The 23,402-nt window shown below is 43.7% G+C and overlaps 12 protein-coding genes across 12 annotated transcripts; 8 read left to right on the plus strand and 4 right to left on the minus strand.

The window, feature by feature from the left end:
- Positions 1-1,626: 1,626 nt before the first annotated feature.
- Positions 1,627-2,207, plus strand: O0I10_001055 (uncharacterized protein; the record flags this gene model as incomplete). Its single annotated transcript, XM_058481153.1, has 3 exons — positions 1,627-1,713; positions 1,787-1,904; positions 1,981-2,207. 3 exons carry the CDS (start codon positions 1,627-1,629, stop codon positions 2,205-2,207), a joined length of 432 nt encoding a protein of 143 aa, XP_058347791.1.
- Positions 2,208-2,314: 107 nt separating this feature from the next.
- On the plus strand, positions 2,315-2,560 carry O0I10_001056 (uncharacterized protein; the record flags this gene model as incomplete). The annotated part of the gene is made up of 1 exon (XM_058481154.1): positions 2,315-2,560. One exon carries the CDS (start codon positions 2,315-2,317, stop codon positions 2,558-2,560), a length of 246 nt encoding a protein of 81 aa, XP_058347792.1.
- A 186-nt stretch (positions 2,561-2,746) lies between these two features.
- O0I10_001057 (uncharacterized protein) lies at positions 2,747-4,781 on the minus strand (the record flags this gene model as incomplete). The annotated part of the gene is made up of 7 exons (XM_058481155.1): positions 2,747-3,087; positions 3,144-3,274; positions 3,337-3,902; positions 3,966-4,262; positions 4,337-4,413; positions 4,496-4,579; positions 4,691-4,781. The coding sequence occupies 7 exons, from the start codon at positions 4,779-4,781 to the stop codon at positions 2,747-2,749; spliced, it is 1,587 nt and encodes a 528-aa protein (XP_058347793.1).
- Positions 4,782-5,696: 915 nt separating this feature from the next.
- O0I10_001058 (uncharacterized protein) lies at positions 5,697-6,813 on the plus strand (the record flags this gene model as incomplete). Its single annotated transcript, XM_058481156.1, has 2 exons — positions 5,697-6,207; positions 6,275-6,813. 2 exons carry the CDS (start codon positions 5,697-5,699, stop codon positions 6,811-6,813), a joined length of 1,050 nt encoding a protein of 349 aa, XP_058347794.1.
- A 487-nt stretch (positions 6,814-7,300) lies between these two features.
- Positions 7,301-7,756, minus strand: O0I10_001059 (uncharacterized protein; the record flags this gene model as incomplete). The annotated part of the gene is made up of 1 exon (XM_058481157.1): positions 7,301-7,756. One exon carries the CDS (start codon positions 7,754-7,756, stop codon positions 7,301-7,303), a length of 456 nt encoding a protein of 151 aa, XP_058347795.1.
- Positions 7,757-9,633: 1,877 nt separating this feature from the next.
- Positions 9,634-11,196, plus strand: O0I10_001060 (uncharacterized protein; the record flags this gene model as incomplete). Its single annotated transcript, XM_058481158.1, has 3 exons — positions 9,634-10,212; positions 10,281-10,981; positions 11,058-11,196. The coding sequence occupies 3 exons, from the start codon at positions 9,634-9,636 to the stop codon at positions 11,194-11,196; spliced, it is 1,419 nt and encodes a 472-aa protein (XP_058347796.1).
- A 798-nt stretch (positions 11,197-11,994) lies between these two features.
- On the plus strand, positions 11,995-12,815 carry O0I10_001061 (uncharacterized protein; the record flags this gene model as incomplete). The annotated part of the gene is made up of 3 exons (XM_058481159.1): positions 11,995-12,247; positions 12,335-12,621; positions 12,699-12,815. The coding sequence occupies 3 exons, from the start codon at positions 11,995-11,997 to the stop codon at positions 12,813-12,815; spliced, it is 657 nt and encodes a 218-aa protein (XP_058347797.1).
- A 297-nt stretch (positions 12,816-13,112) lies between these two features.
- On the minus strand, positions 13,113-13,490 carry O0I10_001062 (uncharacterized protein; the record flags this gene model as incomplete). Its single annotated transcript, XM_058481160.1, has 3 exons — positions 13,113-13,144; positions 13,208-13,386; positions 13,441-13,490. The coding sequence occupies 3 exons, from the start codon at positions 13,488-13,490 to the stop codon at positions 13,113-13,115; spliced, it is 261 nt and encodes an 86-aa protein (XP_058347798.1).
- Positions 13,491-14,489: 999 nt separating this feature from the next.
- On the plus strand, positions 14,490-16,635 carry O0I10_001063 (uncharacterized protein; the record flags this gene model as incomplete). The annotated part of the gene is made up of 7 exons (XM_058481161.1): positions 14,490-14,528; positions 14,619-14,720; positions 14,794-14,962; positions 15,021-15,181; positions 15,248-15,376; positions 15,435-15,738; positions 15,815-16,635. The coding sequence occupies 7 exons, from the start codon at positions 14,490-14,492 to the stop codon at positions 16,633-16,635; spliced, it is 1,725 nt and encodes a 574-aa protein (XP_058347799.1).
- A 199-nt stretch (positions 16,636-16,834) lies between these two features.
- O0I10_001064 (uncharacterized protein) lies at positions 16,835-19,156 on the plus strand (the record flags this gene model as incomplete). Its single annotated transcript, XM_058481162.1, has 5 exons — positions 16,835-16,883; positions 16,953-17,054; positions 17,201-17,295; positions 17,361-18,991; positions 19,048-19,156. 5 exons carry the CDS (start codon positions 16,835-16,837, stop codon positions 19,154-19,156), a joined length of 1,986 nt encoding a protein of 661 aa, XP_058347800.1.
- Positions 19,157-19,396: 240 nt separating this feature from the next.
- On the plus strand, positions 19,397-20,810 carry O0I10_001065 (uncharacterized protein; the record flags this gene model as incomplete). The annotated part of the gene is made up of 9 exons (XM_058481163.1): positions 19,397-19,557; positions 19,619-19,715; positions 19,785-19,845; positions 19,909-20,047; positions 20,113-20,210; positions 20,275-20,292; positions 20,359-20,490; positions 20,552-20,617; positions 20,686-20,810. The coding sequence occupies 9 exons, from the start codon at positions 19,397-19,399 to the stop codon at positions 20,808-20,810; spliced, it is 897 nt and encodes a 298-aa protein (XP_058347801.1).
- A 1,057-nt stretch (positions 20,811-21,867) lies between these two features.
- On the minus strand, positions 21,868-23,196 carry O0I10_001066 (uncharacterized protein; the record flags this gene model as incomplete). Its single annotated transcript, XM_058481164.1, has 1 exon — positions 21,868-23,196. The coding sequence occupies one exon, from the start codon at positions 23,194-23,196 to the stop codon at positions 21,868-21,870; it is 1,329 nt and encodes a 442-aa protein (XP_058347802.1).
- Between the last annotated feature and the right edge of the window lie 206 nt (positions 23,197-23,402).

Consider the following 23,402-nt stretch of genomic DNA (forward strand, 5'->3'; position numbering starts at 1 on the left):
CCCATCCATTCCTCCCTCCTGATTTCTTCACCCGATAACTCAAGTCCGTGGTTCACCGATATAAGGCAGTAGTAGCGGAACGATAGGGTATTGGGGGGAAAGGGGGGAGCCGTCAACAATATGCCTTGCTTGCTGTATGCAGTATAGTGCTGGATAATAGAGTAAAAGACTTCCAGGGGTAATGCGGACTTGACATGGTCTGAGCAAATCCGCTCTATGCACTTTTTTTTTACTTGCCTTGGTGGAGGTGGAGATGTTTTCATATATTTGCATTTACCACATGTGGCTTGATCAACACAATAATGGCGGCTTGTTTATAGTGGGGTTGGACAAGATGATGCGATGCAAGCTAAATGAATTATCGAGATGGTTATTTCTTTCGATCGTGTAACGACGACGTCATGGGCAATAATTGGCGGTCGTGTAATGCCACATGGCTTTTCCAAGGCACACGTGAAATGCGGAGTCGCACAGATCGGCCCACAACTAAAAGCTCCTTCCGTTCATCATCCTCCCCAAGCAACTAGAAGCCCATTTACATACACATACGGGAGAAAAGTAACATTCCAAGATTCAAGCGCAATGATGATCCATTCCTACTATAGGCATAGTGATGTCTTTTTCCATAATTTTGCTATCATACGTATTAAGCTAGATGAGAGATGGGGACAACATCTATTATGTATGTACGTTTATTGAAAGTAATAATAAATGATCACCCGGCGCACGGATGCTGTGATGACCTATACCGAGAATTACCGGAAGACATGGCTCCCTTTATCTGGTTGCTACAACTGGATGAATACAGGATTTCTTGCGCAATAGTGCATAAAATCTACAAGAGGAAACACACATTAAAGGAGAGCAGTGTTGTTGTTTTTGCCGCAAAAGGGGACGGCTATTAGCAAGCATTCAGCAGCTTGTAGTAACATGTAGGGTTGGTCAAGGTACATAGGTTGTGTGTGCGTGTGTGTGTGTGTGTGTGTGTGTATGTTAAATGACAAGATAGACCATTCCACAGATATGAAAAGCTCCTTATTATACAAGCAGCGATAGTCATAATAGGGAGTGGTGATGAAGGATGTATACGTCAGTAGTAGCAGTAATATGGGGTGACAGGATAGGATAAAAGAAGGAGGAGTGAAAAGAACAATTGTCAGCCGTAGCAGCAAAAGGTCACTGGATTGGAGGAAATGAGAATTGTTGGTCTGTGTCCAAGACGTCACATGATGTCACTACAATAAGCTTTTTCCATACGTTTTCTTATACTAAGTAGAAGATGGAGTATGTGTTTTATTGTTGTTGTATGATTTAGGAACATGAAAGCAAGATAATAGAAGCGGACATGACATGTATTTTGATAGGGAGAGTCCCATTATCAGGAAGGGTAAAAAAAGGGGAAGGTTCATTATATGTGAGGGGGAGCAGTTCTATTGCATCATTGTGATGACATTCAACGTAAGCACCTGCATTCTACATTTACACTTTTGGCAACCTACTTGGAGATGTCTGTGCGGTGCACCAAAAAAGCTTGTGCAAGTCATCATCATCGGCAGAGACTTTTTTGTCACTCGTTGCTGCTGCTGCTGTTACTCGGCGTTCCTTGTTTTCAACCAATCCCGACAAATGGAGACGCATTATGAGATCCTGAACGTATCGGAAAACGCATCGCACGACCAAATCAAGGCTCGTTTCCAGCAGCTCATTCTATTGGTATGAGTAGTAGTAGTAGTGGTGGTGGTGTTGATGGTTTGCATCAGACACGCCTTATTGACCCATCGATCAGCACCACCCTGACAGGAATGGCAGTTCACCCAATGACAAGCAAGCCCAACGTATACTGGAAGCTTGGGAGGTGTTACGAGATCCAACACGACGAAAGCAATATGATGCCGAACTATCAGGTAAATAGTCCACCAACCCTTGACTAGTACTACTACCATACTCCCTTGCAACATCCATGTATTAAAAAATATATAGCCCGACAAGCAGCTGTATCCAATGGAGAAGTCGATTTGGATGATATGGTCTACGACGAGGATAACCAGAGTTTCAGCTTACGTTGTCGATGTTCAGGCGTGTATACCATTACCGAGGATGAATTAGAACAAGGCATTGACACGGTGTGTTGCGACAATTGCTCCTTGCAGATACATGTCTTATACGATGTCCTTGAAGAGGAAGAACCCATCCAATCCAAACCATAGAATCACACAACACATACATGGCTTGCTTCCTGTTATAAATATACCCTTGTCTTTTCTCTTGTATTTCCGTTATCATCTTTCGCTTTCATCTACAACACTCCACCCCAATGGATAAGCAACAACAACAACAACAACAAAATGAGCAAACCAGTAGCACCAACTGGCCTCCGAATGCCAGCAATGATGCCAACAAGTTCCGGTTCCAGCAAGGTATCCCTGATGCTACTCCTCAAAACCGAAGAGAGTCCTTTTCAAAGCTGACCGAACAACGTCGTCGTTCATCCACTCAAATGGAGCAATTCCAACAACAATACAAGGATCAATCGGTCATTCGACGCTTTTTGGGATTGTAGAAAAAAGTAGTAGTACATAGCCTTCTTTTGTTGATAAATGAAAAGATTTATATTCGCAACTTGTGTGTGCATATCATAGGATGTGGGAAAATTCATGCGACAATATCATTAAAATGGGAGGAGGGGGGAATTTTCTTGTAAAAGATAACTATTATAGGTGGTATCATTGGGGAGGTGAGGGTGCGTTTACTCATTGTCCGAATCACCTTCATCATCACTATTGATTTCTTGTAAACGTCCTTCTCGCATGGCTTTTGCAACAGGATTCTCCACATCAATAACGCCTGTTTTCTTCAATCGTTCAAAGAGGACAAAAAGTCGTTCTGCTTCTCGTTCCTTTTCCTCATCCGTCATGTCTGCCAAGCTTGGTCCCTCTTGAGATTCAGCGTCCACATATTGCCCAGTGATAGGATTGATGATTTTGTTACTTGCATCAGCCTCTCCTTGGGGTGGCTCCACTGCAATACCACGATTCACCAAAAAGCCAATGGCATTTCCATACCCGACTTGTTGACTAAACTCGGATGCTTTTTCGATCATAAAGTAAATATACATGGCCATCAAAAAAAACCTATGCACCTACCATCATCATTGCACAATGAAAACAGGCACTCGGAAACAGCTTCACGTGTTTGAGAAAGCATGGTAGATGTCATGAGTCGGATAAGAGTGGCTGGCATGCTATCACCTATGTTGACAGGCTTTTCCCGATCGCTATAAGATAGGTTCATCAATATCATCATCATCCTCATCACTTATGACATACACAAATTTACCTTTCTGATGGCAGCATACGTAATTTGAAGTGATCGGCAAAAGCCGTATCATTTGCAGCAAGTTTGTGAATAACCAAGAGAAGAGGTGCCAAAGCAGCATCCGCATTGTGTTCCTTGGCCATTGACCCGAGGTTGTCAGGATCACCGGTTGGGATCAAGTATTTCAACGAATACTCGACAAAATCCATGAGACGTGCCGCTGCGATTTCTCGAGTGCCTTCACCAGGGCCTGGCTTGAATGTTTCTTTGGCATAAGTCTTCCAAACGAGACGCATGGCTGAATAAGGATATTGCATCAAGGCCTGGATGGCATAATTCACAGGAGCAACAAGAGGCATTGGCTTGTGTAGTTTCCATACGAACAAGAGATCAAAGATGGGCGGTAGACAGGATGAAAAGTATTGACCAATCTCATCTTCTTTGCCTTCATCACGTCGATTCTCCACCAGTAGCAAATTAAAGAGCAGTTTGAGTGCTTCGCTGATCACAGAGATTGGATTGATCGGGGATGATGTGGTGTCAATGGTTTCACCATGCAATACATTATTGACATGGGGCACAAGCACCTAATTTAGTGGGTTGGTTAGTCATCCATCATTCCCTCTCGCCCAATGTCACTTTTTCCATACCTGAGTCAGAGCGGGTGCAATATTAAGGGCCATCAATTGCTCCACGATCTCTTCACCATTCACCGTCATAAAGAACAAGATACGACATGTCAAGAATTGAGATTCCATGCTCAGCTCGGGCAACGCCAAAAGATGGAAACAAGCGGAGACACCACCGTGTTGTATCACCCAGGTCTTTGTGGCATCTTTGAGAAGAATGCAATTGGATAGACATTTCAGTGCTTCGCGAGTGCTGGTAGTATCACGATCCTTGCATCCATCCAAAAGACCACCCAGCTTCAAAAGGATCCTCATGCCCTAGTAGATCAATCATTGTAATATGAATATTGTTGCCATGGTTATCATCATTCCTTCCTTCCTTCCTTCCTTACCCGTTCCGAAAAAAGTGGATCGGCATCATTCATGTCACGGCCTAGAAACTTTAATGTCTGGATAGCACGTGTTGTAACTAGTATAAAAGATATATAGCCATCTCAGTATGTTATACGTATACTCACACACACACGCCCATTGATGATGCTCCTCCCTACCTTGTTCGTTCCAACTCTCTGGTACCTTGTCCAGATCACTCAATAGTTCATTCATAAACTCGGATTTGTCCGATCCAACAAGAGCTAAAGTCAATCGATGCGTGGATGAGCACAAGGGGGCAATGGATAGTTGTTTGGGGGAGGTGGGTGGGGGATCAAGCAAGGAGCTAGCTGGTTTGAGTAGACGATGCTTACTTGTTGAACCACTCTCGATGGAACCAAGGAACGCGATTAGGTCGTCTGCATTAGTAGAGTCGCGGAGGTGCTTGTAGTCCTTGAGTGACATAATAGGTGTGCAAAGGCAAGAAAGGGTGCATAAAGAATCGGGTTGCTCCCTTACCACTACTACGAGTGCGGAGTAAAGTGCCTGAAAAGTTGACATCCATAATGGATGCTGCTGTACACAGCCCATGATGTCGTCATGCCTTCTTTGGAAAGTTGCTAATGACACTTGTCATTAGAGCTTTTTCTACCTTGTGGATTACTTACTTGGCTTTTGCATGATCGCAGTAATGCGCTGATCATCCATTGAATATAAAAAAATGAGCAAGGGGATGAATGGATCCTGCTATAACACAAAGACCATTGAACTTTTCCTGTATACAATGACCACTTTTACACGTTCACAGACCAAGCCAATAGTTGTGTTATAGACCTAAGGGATCACTCAATATCGAAAATGATTACGCTTTGCATAAACGCAAGAAGTTACCCATAACCACAAATGATTGCTAGCCACTGACGACGATCCTTTGCTGCTCTCTGTGTAACTACCTATGATAGTATATATGTGACCCTCAATTTGAGATGATAGCCTATGCATAATCTTATTTGAAACCTTGCATGTCATGCATATACTACGTGGTCCTGCTGTATATGGAAAAAAAAGCATTACGATAGCCACCTTTATTACATTATGCATGATTTTTCATATCCAAAGGTTTCATGTAGGCCTCTGCCTATCATAATTTTGCAAATAGAGCATTCAACTTCTCGCTGATCAACTTTGGTGGGTTGCCTGTTAGGAGGAGAACAATAGCCAATCCATCCTACTATTAGTATTCCACCCACTTTTCGTTTCTCCGCTGCTTTTGTGTTGCCTTGATTGAATTTTAAAAACGTTGCTGTTGACGATCAGACCAAGTTTTACTTTTCTTCCTTTCGACACTATAAATATTATTATTGAACTCTCTCATCAAACATGGAAACAACGATACCCGAAAGCATGAACGCACTACAATTGACCAAGACGGGTCCTGCTGAAAGCTGTATGGAATATACCAAAGTCTCTACACCCACCTTAAAGCGCAAGGATGATATTCTTGTTCGTATCAAGGCCACTGGCATCAATCCTGTCGAGGCCAAATTTAGAGCAGGCAATGTGGGCTACTTTCCTTTATCATTCCCATGCGTCTTTGGATGTGATTATGCTGGTATCGTAGCAGCCGTTGGTAGCAGTGTCACTGATTTCCAAGTGGGTGATGCTGTTTATGGCTCGTTGCAATATCCATTTGGTTCGGCAGGCACCTATGCAGAATATACAATCGTCTCGCCTACCAAGGATGCCATTGTCAAAAAGCCCGACACCATTTCATTTGAGGAAGCCGCAGCAACTGGCATTGCAGCCAACACGGCTTATCAAGGCATTATTGTGGATGGAAATCTTCCCAAAACGGGTCCTAAAAAGATCCTTGTAGTAGGTGCATCAGGAGGTAAAAGACGACGACGACGACTTTTTTTACTACACGCATCATTTACTCACTTTTGTACTCTATGTAGGCGTTGGCACCTATGGTATTCAAATTGCCAAGGCCATTGGTGCTGAAACAGTGGGTATCTGTAGTGGTAAAAATGCAGCTTTCGTAAAAAGTCTAGGAGCGGATCGCGTTGTGGATTATACATCCGAGGAAGCCATTGCTGCATTAGCACGCGAAACAGAGACATTTGACGTCATTTTGGATTGTGTGGGTGGTGATGGCTATTACTACAAGTTGGTGCGTACGTTGAAAAAACAAGGCGTGTATTCCACAGCGGTGGGTCCATCGATGCATGTGGGTGCCGAAAAGGTGGGATTGCTGAGCGGCGTCAAAATGGCATTGGCGGTAGCCAACCACAAGCTCTTTGGTGATCGCAATTATTCGGTTGTGCTGAATTTGCCCTGGGTACGCTTTCCACATGATTTACGACCGTTCCTGGAAAATGGGTCCGTCAAAAGTGTCATCATGGAGGAAAATATCTTTCCACTCAAGGATGGTGCAAAGGCTCACTTGAAACTCGAATCTCATCGCACTGTGGGCAAGATTGTCCTTGTCATGTAAAACAATGGTTGCATACATATGCTTTTGTACCCACCCCATTTTGTGCAACCTGATACAGTATATGATAATACAATATGCATTTTCTACAAAACGCACATCAACGTACAATACCCACCATTTACTCTATACATCCCATTTACATCGCTGATCGTAGGTAGCAGAGGTAAGAGGGGTATTGTTGTCATGACAACAAAAAGGATGTTGTTGCAAATGGCATGTTTCATTCTGAAATAGAGTTCAAAAGCCGGCAAGAGCTCTTGTGCGATGCTGTCAACCCGTTGTTCCGAGAATGGTATGTAAGTATCTTTATTTTGAAAAAAGACAAAGGAAGTCATTAGTAAGAGAATAAAAGTAGTACTATATTTACAAGGAAGCCGGTGATGATGATGATGATGCTGGATGGTGTGCGTGGTTGAGTGGGGGGGGGGAAAGGAAAGACGTTGAATAATGGGAGTTGAAACAAAGAAAGACAAAAAAGAAAAACGCGTTATGCATGTGATTCATGAATTGGATTTCTGGCTTGGAGGAGCCAATGCTTTACATCAGCCAGAGGTATATCATCGTCATCCTCGTCGAGTCCAAGATGTCCAGGAACAGCAACGTTTTCGTACTTTTGTGTTGTTGTTGTTGTTGTGAGCATGCTAACATGATACGCAGGCGGTGGTGTAGCAGGTGGTTGCAACTCGATATTGGTATTAAGGCTGACGGTGGATGAAGAATTGCTGCTACAAGTAGATGATCGAAAGGAGGGGCATTTGTCTGCTGCTGATAAGCGAATCAATGGTGCTATCGATGTGCGTTTTCGTGTTGTAGTAATGCAGCAGCTGTTGTATTCCGCACAGGCTGTTGCAGCTGGTATAGCGGGTGGAAAGGTTTTTCGATTATAATAGGTGGTAGTTCGCTTTCTCTTTGTCGTGGACAAGTCATTAGGATAGAAAGGCATTGTTTGTGGTGATGAAAGAAAGAGAAGAAAAAGAGAACAAAACAGGGTGGATTCCCTCTCTTTATGGTCAGACTAAACATTCGCATATTGGCAACACGAGCCGCCCTGTCTTGGCGGGAAGACAACCGCGAGATGCGTGCATAGCGGAGAGAACATAAAGAATGTGCTTGATATGTCCGCACTTAATTAACACAGGTGGTGGTGCTACCATTGTTAAAGAGCAGGTTCATTGTTCAATGCCTTCTTCTTCAGCAGTATAGCAACAGCAAAACTCATATCACCATCTCTAGAGTAACATACACACACCCACACTCTCCTTGTTTCCATCTCCTTGGTTATTATAAGCAGTAGTCATGGGACATACAAGGGCTGTGCAAGTGGATCACTTTCCGAATCTGTATAGGTGCGTGGATCAATCATCTTGCACTATCAAATTTAGTTCTATTGTTTGAAAAGGTGCCAACAACAGCCAAGATGTTCCAGAACGGGTGGATTGATATGATGGATGATGATGATAAAGATGTTGTTGTTTCATTTTGTTTATGCCAATGTGCCAATGATTGGTTGTGTGATGATCTTCATTTGTGAGACGACAAACCGATGATATGAACAAGAAGGTTCCACAGATCCACGAGTTTATTCCACCACCTCTCTTTTCATTGTGACAACCTGCTGCATGATTATTACGTCGCCAAGCTCAGCCCTCCTCCTCCATACTCTCATTTCACATCTCTCCTTGTCATTCCAGCAATCGACTTGAACCTCATGCTCACTCATACAACTCTTCATCGTCGAACCATTGCATGCCTTGTCGTCTTTTGACAGTGATTGGGGGAACGCTTTATTCAAAGGTGAATGGGTGGCAAGGTAACAAGACCTGGTTGCGATGACAACTATATTGCAACTTCATTTTCTCATATCAGATCTAGTAGTTGACAAGGTGCAAAGGACACGTTGATATGTGGAAGGTAACTTGGATCATAGTGGTGATCGTTAGCATGTATGGCTTATTCCTTTATCCTTTACATTTGTCTTTAAACAATAAGATCGAACCCCCACAAGGGACATGGTGTGCTGGTGGTGTTTCCATGACGACGACGACGACGCGTCTTGATTTATATATGAGTGGTTCAACAAAAGAAGCAAAGCCAGGGTGATCAGTGGCACCAAACCAGGGTGTGATGGATATCAAGAAGGATGATGATCGATAACGATGAAGAGTGTTACATCATGGTGCGTTATGGCGGATGATTTATCATGGCGGCATGCTTTTAGCCATCAAGATGAGCAATGTCGGCACATCGTATCGGATTGAATCGGTCACTTACGCTATATGGGTTGCGGAAGCTTCTGGCAACGGAGTCCGAACATGCAACATGCTGGATGAATGATGCTGTGGCAGAATCATGTCTATCACGTTCCCTTTTCCTGCAATGCCTGAAACTTATGCTGTGATCCAAAAAAGAAAACTTTACCAATCGGCATGTCAATTGGGATGTTGTCAAACGGGGCGGCTGATGGCTATCACCTTATCATTTTGCCGTATCAGATGGGCATCACCAGCAGCCTGATTTATACAAAGATGCGACATGAAGGTAAATAGAAGGACAAGGATGTGAAGAGGGATCATGGGATAGGGATCATCAATATTGATTTTCTGTATTATGTATGTATTCAGGCACTTGGACCACCACCATGTTCCAGATCTGATTTGCAGCATTTCGGAACACAGATTAGCCAAAGCGTATGCTCTCTTAACCCGGTAATTGCCTTTTCAACGTTCCTGTGATGGAAGATGGTTATTCCTGACACATGTATAAATAAGACGCGTATGTTTGTAGCAGCAAGCTGATCTCAACAACAACATTCATTCAGTCATGGTTGAAAGTGACGAGTCAAGTATAGCCACCAAGATCGAAGCAAGTCTCTATGATGATCCATCCAACCCACACAATTGGTCAAAGACATTCCGTTGGATCTACACGCTCTTGGTATCTGCCCTTGTCATTGCCGTCGCTTTTGGTTCTTCAGTCATCTCTGGTGATCGTTCAGGTGTCATGACCGAATTCAATATCTCACCTACCGTATCAGCTTTGCAAGTCTCATTGATGGTCTTTGGCTTTGGCATTGGTCCCCTTCTTTGGAGTCCACTAAGTGAACATCTTGGTCGTCGTCCCGTTTATATCTTTGCTCTTGGTGTCTATGTTATCTTTAACATCCCTTGTGCCGTTGCCCGCAATATTGAGACCCTCTTGGTTTGCCGTTTCTTTTCTGGTTTTTTCGCATCCGTTGTCTTGACATTGGCCGGTGGCACTATCAGTGATTTGTTTGATAATGAAGATCGTGGTGCTGCCATTGCTTACTTTGCCGCTGCACCCTATGCTGGTCCTGTATTGGGTCCCATTGTGGGTGGTTGGATTTCCGTTGGCACGCATTCATGGCGTTGGATTTATTGGGTAAGATTCATAAAATTCACCGCCCACCGTGATCTTACATAGCATTAACATCTTTATTTTCTACATAGGTCAATATGATGTTTGCTGGTGTCATGTGGGTTATCATTTGCTGCCTACCAGAAACCTATGCACCTGTACTTGCACGTCGACGTGAAAAGGCCAAATCAACCCCTGAAGATCCTGAGATTGCAAACCTTCCAAAGGAGTCAACCATGACCACTATCAAGAACATGCTTGTACGACCCTTTGTGATGCTCGTCACTGAACCCATTTTGCTGCTCATGTCATTGTATATTGCAATCATCTACGCGTTGCTCTATGGCTTCTTTGGATCCTTCCCAATTGTCTTTGGTGAAATATGGGGATTCAATAGTGGTATCGCTGGCTTGATGTTTATCGGTGTGCTTATCGGCGTCGCCTTTGCTCTATTATTGACACCGCGATTCGAAAAAATGTATGTCAACAGCAACAAGACTCCCGAGGATCGACTCCCTTGCATGATGTTTGCCGCACCCTTCATCCCAATTTCTCTATTTATCTTTGGCTGGACATCACACGCACATTGGATTGGCCCTGCTATTGCAGGTATTCCTTTTGGCTTTGGTATGGTGCTTGTTTATTACAGTGCCAACAACTACATCATCGATTGCTTCAGCCATTATTGTGCCTCAGCTCTCGCAGCCAAGACCGTTGTACGAAGCGGTGGTGGTGCAGCATTCCCTCTATTCATTGCTCCTATGTACCACAACCTTGGAAGTCAATGGGCAAGGTATGTTTGTTGTAATGCTATCTGATATGATGATGTTCACGGTATCTGATGCTTGTATTTTTTTATCTTCCATTAGTACGCTGCTTGCTTTTATCAGTTTGGCCATTGTACCTATTCCTTTCGCATTCTACAAGTGGGGTCCTCGCATTCGAGCTCGTTCAGCAGCTGCTACAGCTTCTCCAGAAGAGAAGATTGAAAACACAACATCATCTTAATCGAGCCCATTCACGCATCCTTATCATCATTCCATCACTATTACCCTTATATCTTAGATGCCCCTTATCTTGTATCCATCATCATCCTAATATTGTATCTAAAGCTGCATCATCCATTCCAACAATATAAAGATCATCACATCTTCTTTATGCATGTATTCTACTGAGTGAATCACCCAAAGTGGGCCATGGTATTATTTGAAGTTCGGAAGAGCAAGCACGTGTAATGCCATGGACATGGCTATAGTCTTTGCCTGATCTGATCTGGGATGATGTATATAAAACTGCGACTAGTGCCGACCCTTTCTTTCATAGTACGTAGGGTCCTTGGTTTCCTTGTTGCTGACAACCGAATGTCCGATCGTTTACTTATCGCGTGATATGCAAGTACGATTAGCCATTACTCGCGCATCTATCTTACATTATCTGATCATACTCCCTTAGTGTCTGGTATGATTACAAGATTGTGACATAGCATGATCCGAATATCCTTCTTGGATGATGATAAGCAATAAAGAACCCTTTGTGTCAATCTTCTCATGTGACTTATTTCATTGACTTTATTGCTGTGTCGAGATAATGGCATACATGCGCTTTTAATTTCTATAGTATATAGGAAACATGTTTGTAACGATAAAGGTAGATGGATGCCTAAAAGAAGTGTGGAATTGACGACTAAGCTGAGTGTGTCAGAAATTGGGAAGGGGAGGGGGTCATCACCATGAAAAGTCACATTCATATCAATTTGCTATCGTTTCTTTGATACCTCTTGTTGACACATATACAACCCTTTTTACAATGGCCGTTCGACTTTCTCGCTCTTTCCAGCCATTGACGATCGTTCAGAAACGAGCATTTGCTTCCACCACCATTGCTTTGGCGGGTCGTCAAGGTGGCCGTTTCCGTCGACCTGAAAAAAAGTACGATGTCGATCACATGGAGCAGTTCCAATTCGACGACCAGACCACCATGGGTCACGACTTGTTTGAGAACATCCGCACCGTGCGTCAATACTTGCGAAAGACCGAATATGAATTGCCAAAGCTGAAATGTGAGGGTTATTTTCTCTTTTGCTATTGATGCTATACAGCCCCCCTCCCCTTTTGTACATACAGCCCAACCAACCCATCTTTGATAGCTTTTGCCAAACCATTTGTGCCTCCTAGCAGTGACCAGATCCTCAAGCTCAAATCTCACACCTACCTTGGTGAAGGTCATCCTGTGGAACGTAAGGTGGTCTTGTCTGTCAAGGTGACCGATCTCAAATTGAGCGACTCTGAACGACACAAGTTCTTGCTGCTGGCAGGTCCTCGTTACCACGTCGATACCGATGAACTTATTCTTTCAAGCGAAAAGTTCCCTCATCGTAAACAAAACAAGAAATACGTTCGTGATACGCTTAATGCTTTATTAAAGGAATCCAAGGTAAAAAAGAGGAGGATCATGGGAAGGATAGGAAAGGTGTATGTATTCATGCTTGCTTTTTTTTCTTCGTGTGATAGAACGCCAATGACACCTTTGCAGATATTCCTCTTGATTTGCCACAACCAAAGAAAAAGTTGCAGTTCCCCAAGGAATGGGCACGTCCTCAACAACAACAGCAAACCCAACAAGAATAGAATACTAAACATGTACAAATTACGCCATTTCATTTCCCCCTCAATTCACCCAAGATAAAAAGTTTGTAAAAGATCATACATATATATATATACATTATCTGCCATGTGACATTTGAAATCAATGGGACTACCCTGTAGGACAAGCGTGCATGTGCATATTAATTACCCAGATCAAGTAGCCACCCTCCATTGTAATGTTATCTGTATCATCCCAATCCATCCTTTCCACATAATGCAATCCATAATGGTATTCGTTTTCCAAATAGCAAAAGTTTATTACTGCATCAGCGCATTGATCTAGTGCTGGTAGGAGAAAACGTTCTTGAGGTCTATAACGTATTCATGTTAATACGCCATCTCTTTGTTCGTGTCCTTTTTTCATATACACTTACAGCCGTCCTCAGTGGCCAAACGGTTGATGCTGTCATCAGCTTCAGCGTTGCGACGAACGAAACCGCAAAGAGCATAGGTACCGAAGCTGCCAGTGCTGCGACCTTCAGCGTTGACATCGGCAACGTTGATTTGGACAGAGGCGTGGTCCTTGGCAGTGATGAGGCGGTTGGTGGCAGAGCTAAAATGCCGGTATAAGTTGACTGATTGGCGTCACTATCAAGGTAATACTAACCACTTGCGGGGAATGTAAAGGTCAACGAGGACACCTTCAGAGTTCTCCATGTCGAATTTGAGCAAGCGGAAAAAGAGGAGGAGCTGTCAAGGTAACGACATACAGCAAATATTTTTCCACCAAGCCACCCTCCTCAAGCGGAGCTTTAGGCACACACACACACACACCTCTTCCAGATCCTGATGTCAACGCCGCATATGGACCTACCATAGCAACGCATGTCTATGATCCCTCGAATAATACAATGATATCTGTTTCTCTTGTACTATAAAGATAACCCTGAACTGCTGTATAATGCCATTGAGCAGATCACGTTGCTATGGCAAATAACGGTTGTCAATGATACATAGAAGAAAACTTCCCTTGAATCTTATCACGTGATACAGCATTATCGAACGAATTTGCTAAGCATAGTGAGGATGGTGACCACGCATTGAATGTAGCAAACTCAGGGAAGGACACGTGCATGCGAAAATGTTGGCGCCTTTCATACCATCGCGCATGAGATACACATGGTAGCCATGGCAACTTTGAAATTTGATGCATTTTGCCCGGCTGATGACCATGAGCCTGCAATTTTATATTCTTGTTGAGTCTAAATGGACATCCTCTTCAATCATTATATGATAAATGGGGTTCAAGATCAAATGCTATGCACTTTTATTGTAGTAAGTAAAAATAGAGGATGTGAGTGTTCTAGCGGCTTAAGAAATAGAGTCGTAGCTAATCGTAGGCAGACATCTCAACCATGGAGCGTATTGAGACCCCCAGCTATCCTAATGAAAAAGACCAATTTTATGCTTTTAGGACTTGTTGCATGATGCCGACCCCAAAAAGACGACGACGAAACGAGCGTGTTTAAAGACCGCTGATAGCGAAGCTGCAGCAACCAGCTGCTCCTTTTGGTTACTCTGCTCAGTGTTGCAGTAACCGTTGTCGTCTTTGCTTACTTCTCGCAACAACCACCTCTTTTACAACCAACCGTTCTCCGTTCTTGATATTGCACACCCACGCAACGACCCTAGAGGCCTTCAACACTAAATACCAGCATGCACCAGAGCCGAATTGATCTATTAAAGATTACGCAGGTAGGCATTTCACACGACGGGGAGGGAGTCGACTGTGAAACCTTGCCATCCAATGTACAAAGATGAACTCACTCTTTTGGTGGATGTTAGGTTCAAGATGTGCAAGTTGAAAAGGGACCAGAGACGCTTGTTGGTACTTTACACTTGACGGTGCACAACCTTATATTCAACCATGCCGAAGGGGAACTGTGGGTAAGTTTTGCCAAGGATAATATACATGATGCATGAGTTGTACAATGGTCATTAAACTCTCCTCCTCCTATAGATGCCCTATTCTATCATCCATACCGTCGAGCGACGACCTGTCTCGCTTCAAACGGGGCGTCATCCATTGTATATCCGCTGTAGAGATTTCCTCGTGATCACCTTGTCGATCCTCAAGGAAAGCGAGACACAAGATGTTTTTGACAGTATCCAGAAACTCGCATGCGTTAGTATGTAATCCCGCCCCCTTCCTTGGTTGTAATTCCTTCTGCTGACTCTGTATCATAGCATCCGTCGATCAGCTTTATGCGTACAGTTACCAGCCACAGCCCAATTATACTTCAAACAATGGATGGAGATTGTATGATCCGCTTCATGAATATGAACGAATGGGCGTTGGTACCAAGAATGATAATTGGCGATTCACCACCATCAACCGAGACTATACTGTGAGCATTTTTGGGTCATGGGAAGGGAAAGAAAATCAATCACTCACTCATCATGATGTTGTCTAGTATTCCCCAACCTATCCACGCACACTCGTCGTCCCAACCAAGATCAGCGACAATGTACTCAACTACGCAGCAAAATACCGTAGTAAGGCAAGGATACCAGTACTCTCTTATCTTCATTGGTATAACATGGTAAGTGATATATATTACCCAAGGTGAGAGAACAGGCTTTATTGATATCAGATGGAAGGCAACCATTACACGGAGTAGCCAGCCTATGGTGGGGTTCAAGCAAGCACGGTCCATTCAAGATGAAAAGCTTATCGAGGCGATCTTTGCATCCAATGTGCCTACAGGTCCTAATGGTCAAACGATTTATGGATCCACAGCTGCCAATTTGATCATTGATGCTCGACCTATGGCCAATGCCGTTGGAAATGTGGCGCGTGGTGCAGGAACAGAGAACATGGAGAATTACAAGAATTGCAAAAAGGTGTATGTCGCCATTGACAACATTCATGTCATGCGAGATAGCTTGGCGAAAATGTGTGATGGTAAGTAGTGGGGATGTGAATCCCGCCTACGAGAGCGTATCATATTGAAATAGGGAAACAACCCTTTTTTTTTTAGCAATGCAAGGAATCGATACAGGAGGCGAAGTCAACCGAGCAGGATTACAACGATCGAATTGGCTGAAACACATTGCCACGCTTTTGGAAGGGACTGAAACAATTGTAAAGAACGTTCATGTTTATAATTCTCATGTGCTTGTTCACTGCTCCGATGGATGGGATCGTACTGCACAGCTTGTATCGATCAGCGAACTTTGCCTTGATCCATTTTATCGCACATTTGAAGGCTTCCAGGTGTTGATTGAAAAGGAGTGGGTATCATTCGGCCATAAATTTGCGGATCGATCAGGACACCTTTCCAACGACAAGTATTTTGTCAACCTCGCTTATACCGGCAATGCAGCAACAAACACCATCAAAGACATGCAAAACAAGTTTTACAAATCCAACTATTATCAACGAGAGACGAGTCCTGTATTCCACCAATTTTTGGATTGTGTCTATCAGCTCTTGTGCCAATGGCCCACTCGATTTGAATTCAACGAGAAGATGCTACTTGAATTGCACTATCATGTGTATTCATGTCAATTTGGCACCTTTTTATTCAACTGCGAGGCCGAGCGTACGCATCATTATCCACAAAGCAAGACATTCAGCATTTGGGATTACTTCAACACACATAGAGATGAATTCACGAATGAGATGTACGATCCAAAGAAGGACCTTGATCTAGTCGATGATGGCGGTGTATTATTCCCTGATCCACGCAACATCAAGTATTGGGCAGGATTATTCAATCGTAATGATACCGAAGTGAACGAGCCCATTGTATATGGTGTTTCCCATCCTTTAGCACATCCCTTAGCAGAAGAATCTTGACATGTTGTTGTTGTTAATGTGTGTGTATGTGTTGTATCTAATAATTTGTTATACAAAAACGTGCAGCCAACCGAAAGTCGGGATGTTGATGATGATGATGATGCGCTGCCTGAAAACGGCCATTCAACCGAATCTCTTTCCTTATTCTCTTTCCTCTTTTTTCTTCCTTATTATATTACTGCCTCCTCCTACAACACTCATGTACCTCCCCAATGGGAAACTCGCACGCCATTCACCCAAATCAAACGGTAGGATAGGATAGCCATGGTCATTGGAGACAACGCATGGTCACTCATCTAATGTGGTTTATTTGGCAGAGTCGGAATTGGCTGTTCCCGAACCTACTGACGAGGGTTATGTGGAGCTACGATTGGAAATGCCTGATTTTGCTAAAGACTGGAGCGATGAACAGAGTGCAGGTATGTGTGTATCTCTAATATGGTCACTGGACTTGTTCAAGGGGAACTCGGATGCACCATGCCCGCATAAAGCAATTTGGGGGAGGGAGGGGGAAGGTGAAGTGTATGGATGGGATGATGCAGGATGCTAATTGTTGTATTACCAGACTTTGCCCTACTTTGCTTACAACGGATACCTCGTGCACTTGCCCGTAAAGTGATCAATCAAGTTATGCCAATGTTGAATCGTGACTATATATCGGTATGTGGTTTGCTTATGTGTGTGGGTATGTGCATAAAGGAGTTGTTATTGATGTCCCAGTATAGCAATTGCCATATGAACTGGGATTCCATGTGCTCAGTTTTCTCGATAGCATTAGCTTGGCACGCATGGCGAGCGTATCTCGACATTGGAAACAGATCAGCTCAGATCAAGCATTATGGAAACACTTTTTTCAACGAGAAGGATGGCATTATGATGAAAAAGCAATCAATCGTTATCTCAGCAACACATCTCCTCCTCCTCCACCATCCTCAGCATCATCATCATCTTCGTCGTCGTCATTGTCAACAAGAAGAAAACGCACTGTTAGCAGCACATCATCATACAGCCGAACATCCGAAGAACATGACCCATTGCGACCCACATTATCACCCATTCCCTTAGCACGCACAGCAGCAGGTGGTATCACCGGTGGTGGTAATGGCCTACCATCATCATCCAACCCCTTACGTACTCGTAGCAACATTCGACGCACTGAGATGTTTAATCGATTACGATCAGGATACACCACCAATGATCAGCGACCCTCCCCATCCACTTCTTCTGATACCACCCTTGTTTCACCACCAGCATCACCTACTTCACCCTCTCGTTCTCAACCTCTATTATCACGACATGTATTACGATCCTCTGAAATGATGCGTGGTAGTATATCCACAACATCGCGTCCTCGTCCCCACTCTTTGGTGTCAGCACTTACGAATGCTTCTTCAGCTATTACCAGCTCTATTGTTCATGAACGCATGTCCAAAAATCGCCCTTCACGACGAGATGATGATACAGATCACTACCATTATGATCCAAAGACCGACACACGATTTATCAATTGGCGTCGACTCTATCGCAATCGATACTTGATTGATCGACGTTGGCGTGAAGGAAAATACAAGACGCGTGCCTTTCCAAATGAGGAGGATGTCTCATTTATGCATTTGGAAGCCATTTATTGTATTCAATTTGATGAGAACATCCTTGCCAGTGGAAGTCGTGATCGCACAATCAAGCTATGGGATATGCGGACAGGAAAGCACATTCAGACCTTGCAACATCATTCAGCCAGTGTACTATGTCTGCAATATGACGATCGTTACATGTTTAGTGGAAGCAGTGATGCAAGCATTATCCAATGGGACATGACAACGAAACCTCGCCAATATATGCGAACCCTTTTGGGCCATTCGGAAAGTGTGCTCAACTTGAAATTCCATGGCAACCGCCTTGTCAGCTCCTCCAAAGATTACACGGTGCGTATTTGGGATCTCGAGACGGGCACCACCCTCCGTGTTTTGAGAGGTCATCGTGCAGCCGTCAATGCTGTGCAATTTTATGGAAATCAAATCGTATCCGCATCAGGTGATCGTACCATCAGACTTTGGGATATGGAAACAGGCGCCTGTTTACGCTCTTTTGACTCTCACAGCCGTGGTATTGCTTGCATTGAATTCGATCGGGATCGCATCGTGAGTGGTTCCAGCGACCAAACCATCAAAATTTGGGACGCCAACACGGGTGCTTGCCTATACACGCTTGCTGGTCACACCGAACTCGTACGTACCCTACGAATGGATATCGATGCAGATCGTATTATCAGTGGCAGCTACGATGGAAGTCTACGCATATGGAGTTTAAGTCAAGGCCGCCATTTGAGGAACCTTGGTCAAGCCATTGAAGGCCGGTAAGCAATGTTTACTCATTTGTTGATCTACTTTTTATTCACTTTTTCTCTATCAGGGTACTCAATCTTCAATACGACTTTGCTCGCATCGTGTGCTGCTCCAATTTGGGCAAGCTTGTAAAATACGATTTCGCCTACGGCATTGATACACAGTTCTTAAAATGACCCCAACCACCATCGTACGATACGCATACCATTTATAAATTAGTAGTTATATCATTGTTTGTGTTAAATGAATCAAGTTGCTATTGCTTTGTGATTATAAGATCGTATTGGCCATGTTGGGTGGGAAAAATGGGGGTGGTGCAACATGCGTCTTGCATGACTCCTTGCATGGCTATATAAAAACACACATGCATTTGAACCCTTCCACTGGTTCCCTTCCTTCTTTTCCCACCACCCATAATGTCGTTGATTGGAAAAGTTGCCGTCATCACCGGTGGTGGAGGTGTGATTGGTACAGCTGTCGCTCGCACACTTGTTAATAAAGGCGCCAAAGTGGTCGTGGGTGATATCCAAGGAAAAAGTGCCCAGGACGTTGCCGAAGAATTGAATGAAAACGCAAAGTGGGTCATCTAATACTAGTAGCTATGGTTGTCATGTTCTCACCAAACGCGTTGTTGCCAGGTCTACCGTTGCCTCGTCTCTGCAAGCGGATGTAACAAAGTACAAGGACAACATCGCTTTATTTCGACATGCTGAGGCGACTTTTGGTGGCGTTGATGTAAATGAGTGATATGCGGATACATGCATGCTGATTCTCTTACACGCACGTACGCGTACATACATCTAGATAGCACACCTGAATGCTGGTACCGCCATTGATAGTGACGCCATTTTCTTACCTCTTGATGGTAAAGCACGTCGTTGCCATAGATTTACTTTGAAGCTAATCATATCAATGGCTGCAAGGATAGATGACCGAGAGGAAAGGTTATTCAGGATCAACACGCTAGGGGTTATTAAAGGAACCAAAGTAGCACTTTTGCATATGGCTGCCCGTGGCGGTGGGGTTATTGTCAACACTGCATCTCTCTTGGGGCTGGATCCAGTCGAGTAAGTAAAAGAAGCCCATCATCAATGTTTGCCTTTTTTTACCTGTACGTGTATTCTTTGATCAGCACAGCGAGCGCCTATAATGCCTCCAAGCACGCTGTAGTGGGATGGACACGCAGTTTTCGATTGATGCCGCAAATATGCAATGTGCGCGTAAATACCAGTTGAGTAGAAGCTGCATGGAGAAACGTTGTGAATGGTGATTCTAATTTTAGCGTCATGTGCAGTTTGTCCTTTTGCAACAGGTACAATACTACTTGGCATTATTGATCCCACGACGCAAAATAACGAGTTACGCATACATTTTGTAGATACGGGTTTACTTGTGGATATAATGAATGCTGGGATCATCATTAACAGCTTTGGCAAGAAAATTCCTCATTGTTCGGTTGATACGGTAACACAAGCGGTTATGCAGCTAATCGAAGACCCGACTTACAATGGTACATCTTCAACAACCCACTGCTGCTGCATTGCTCTTATTAACCCATGGATTACATGTAGGAGCGACGCTTGCTGTTCTACCAAAAGGAGTCATCAAGAACATTGAACAACAACATGTGGATTTACGTATGTCGATAACCGATGTTCTACTAAAGGCCGATCACTAATGTTATGTGCTCTTGAATCTACTACAGCGCCAGAAGCCATCGAGCCCGAGAAATTTAACCGCCTCCTTGAAGAGGCTGACCGTGAAGCCGTGGATGACTACAAGAGTAAGTTGGCTGAAGCATTGAAGCGTTATCAAGATCAATATGAATAGCAGCAGCGTATGAAAAGTCATCTTTCTTATTATATAAACGAATGCTACAATCATTGTCAAGCATAATGTTACGTCTCCATACGCGTTAGTAGTAGCAAAATCCATGATTGAATATGTATCGTGTGGCTCCATAGAACCCCCCTTGGTGCTTTCATACAGCCCTATGGTTGCATTATGGGCATGACGGGCTCACCCAAGTATAGTACAAAAAGCCGAAGAGGATGATCAAAGATGAGATCATTCATGCGTATCCCTTACTACCAAGCTAATTTAAGGTTGTTCTCGGTATTCAACTAGAAATGGCAACCATTGCCTCCATGCTTTGGGTAGTGTCATTGGCATTACAGGTTATAGTATCTGCCATATCTATCAAGGAGTAGTCAACAGCATCCTTTTTGAAACAATGACAGGTCCAGACGCCTAAAAAGTCGAGTGCTATCCTTTCTCCTTTTTACCCTAGTGGAGCTTAATAATACCAATTGCGCTATGCCAAATGACAGCTATGCTTAGTTGAAGAGCAGCATGAAGGCATCACGGTATAAAATAGCTGGAAAAAGCCATTGTAAATATGCCTTGTAGGTTTAAGGATTGTGTCGTCAACTTTTCTGTACACTTGAATCATCAATAAAGTCCTCTAATATCATCCATCTATCTCCCCATTGTTCTCTAGATATGATCCCACCCCCCAAGATCGATCAAATAATGCAAGATGCAGATCGTCAATTTATGGATCTTGCGCCCAGGAGAAGGAGAGAGGCGTCCACATCTTTAGATTTCACATGTCATATCATGTATCACTGGTTTACAATAAGGACGCCACTATCGTTGATCAAGAGGGGGATTTCGTAATAGAGATGAGAGCTCCTAAAAGCATACGTAAGCAATAATGCCATTGTTGTAGTAGTTGTAGTAGAGGAGGAAGAAGCCATTTATTATAGTACTCGTTCACAAGAAGGAAAAGGAGGCAAGTTATTATACAATTTAAGAATTCTGTAGTATATGTGCATGTATCATTTGGGAGGAAGAGATCAATTAAAGGACCACCAGAGAACCTGCTCTAGAAGGAAGTGTAGGAGGATAGGTTGTTCAAGGCATCGACATCAATAGCAGACTTTTTGTTGAGCTCAGCGGGAGATGCACGAGGGGTGGATGGATAATCAAAGGAAGATGCCGATGAGCAAGGCGATGTGGAAAAGGATGCAGCTGGAGGTGTGGATGGCAAATGAGCCGTGGGTGTAGGATAAGGTGATTTGACAACATAGGCACGTCGCACAACAGCTGTCTCTTCTTCATCATCCTCATCCTCATCATCATCGTCAATAAAGCTGTTGTCGTGTGTGTCATCACTGAAACCATTGCTATAATCACAAAGCGTGTGAACCAGAGACTTGGTGAAAGAAACAACAGTAGGTGCTGCTGCTGATGAACGTCTTGGTTTGGTGCTGTCATCCTCCTCCATTTGAGCAGGCAACTTTGCAATAACACGTGGAGGAATGCTTGCATTCTTCTTTTCGGTTGTAGCTGTGAAGGATCGGATGTATTGGATGCGAAGTCTTAATTCTGGCAAAGAAATACGGCGTGCTGGATCAAGGCAAAAGATGCGTAACAAGAGATCATTCAACTCGTCCGAAATGCAAGGAAGGATACGCTTAAAGAAGGTTTGGGGTTTCTTGACATAGCTGGCAAAGGCTTGATCTTTCATGGTTGCTTGACGCCATGGGTTGCGACCTGCTGTCAAGTTGATAAGAATAACACCCAAGCTCCATACATCGTTTTGGCGTGTGCTGTATCCTTTGATGCGTTCCTTGTTCTTTACAAGTTGGCCTTGGCACTCGGGTGAAAAGTAAAAGCTTGATCCACATCCAAATTCGGCTGAGACCAATTGTGTCGTAGCCAACCCGAAATCAGCAAGCTTGGCCTGAAGGTTGGAAAACATTAAAATGTTTTCGGGTTTCAAGTCTCGGTGAGCAATGCCTTGTTGGTGGCAATATTGAACGGCGTCAAGGATTTGGGTGAAAATGTGGCGGATAGCAAAGTTGTTGCTGGCAATGCCTTGTTGCTGCGTGATGGCTGAAAAGAGATCACCACCCGTTGCATATTCAAGCACAAGGTAAACTTGATTGTTCTCACGCACGACCTTTTCAAGGGTCAATACGCCCTTATGAGAGGACACGCGTGAATGTAATGTGATCTCGGTTTCGGCCGCTTTTGGGTTGTTCAACAACTTGACGGCATAGCGTCGGCTTGTAGGCACATGGACACCTAAATAGACCACGCCATAGGCACCTACGCCAAGCACAGATACCAATTGAATCGAACGACGATCAATAAATGTGTTCAAAAGAGCTTGAGGGTCTTGTGCAGTATTAGTGGTTGTGGGTGCCATAGATGAAGAATGAAATTACAAGGATTGGAAAAATGTGTGTGTGTGTGTGTGTGTTTGAGGTGTGTGGAGTAAATTAAGATGGGGAAAAGTAAGTGCAAGTGGCATGAATGGAAGCTCTTTATAAATGATGTTTGTATCCGCCTTTGGATGAAAAAAAAGGGAACTGCTATGTCCGTGTAAAAGCATGATAAATCTTACCCCAACCA

The sequence above is a fragment of the Lichtheimia ornata genome, assembly GCF_029851405.1.
Source record: "Lichtheimia ornata isolate CBS 291.66 chromosome Unknown scaffold00003, whole genome shotgun sequence".
Taxonomy (NCBI): domain Eukaryota; kingdom Fungi; phylum Mucoromycota; class Mucoromycetes; order Mucorales; family Lichtheimiaceae; genus Lichtheimia; species Lichtheimia ornata.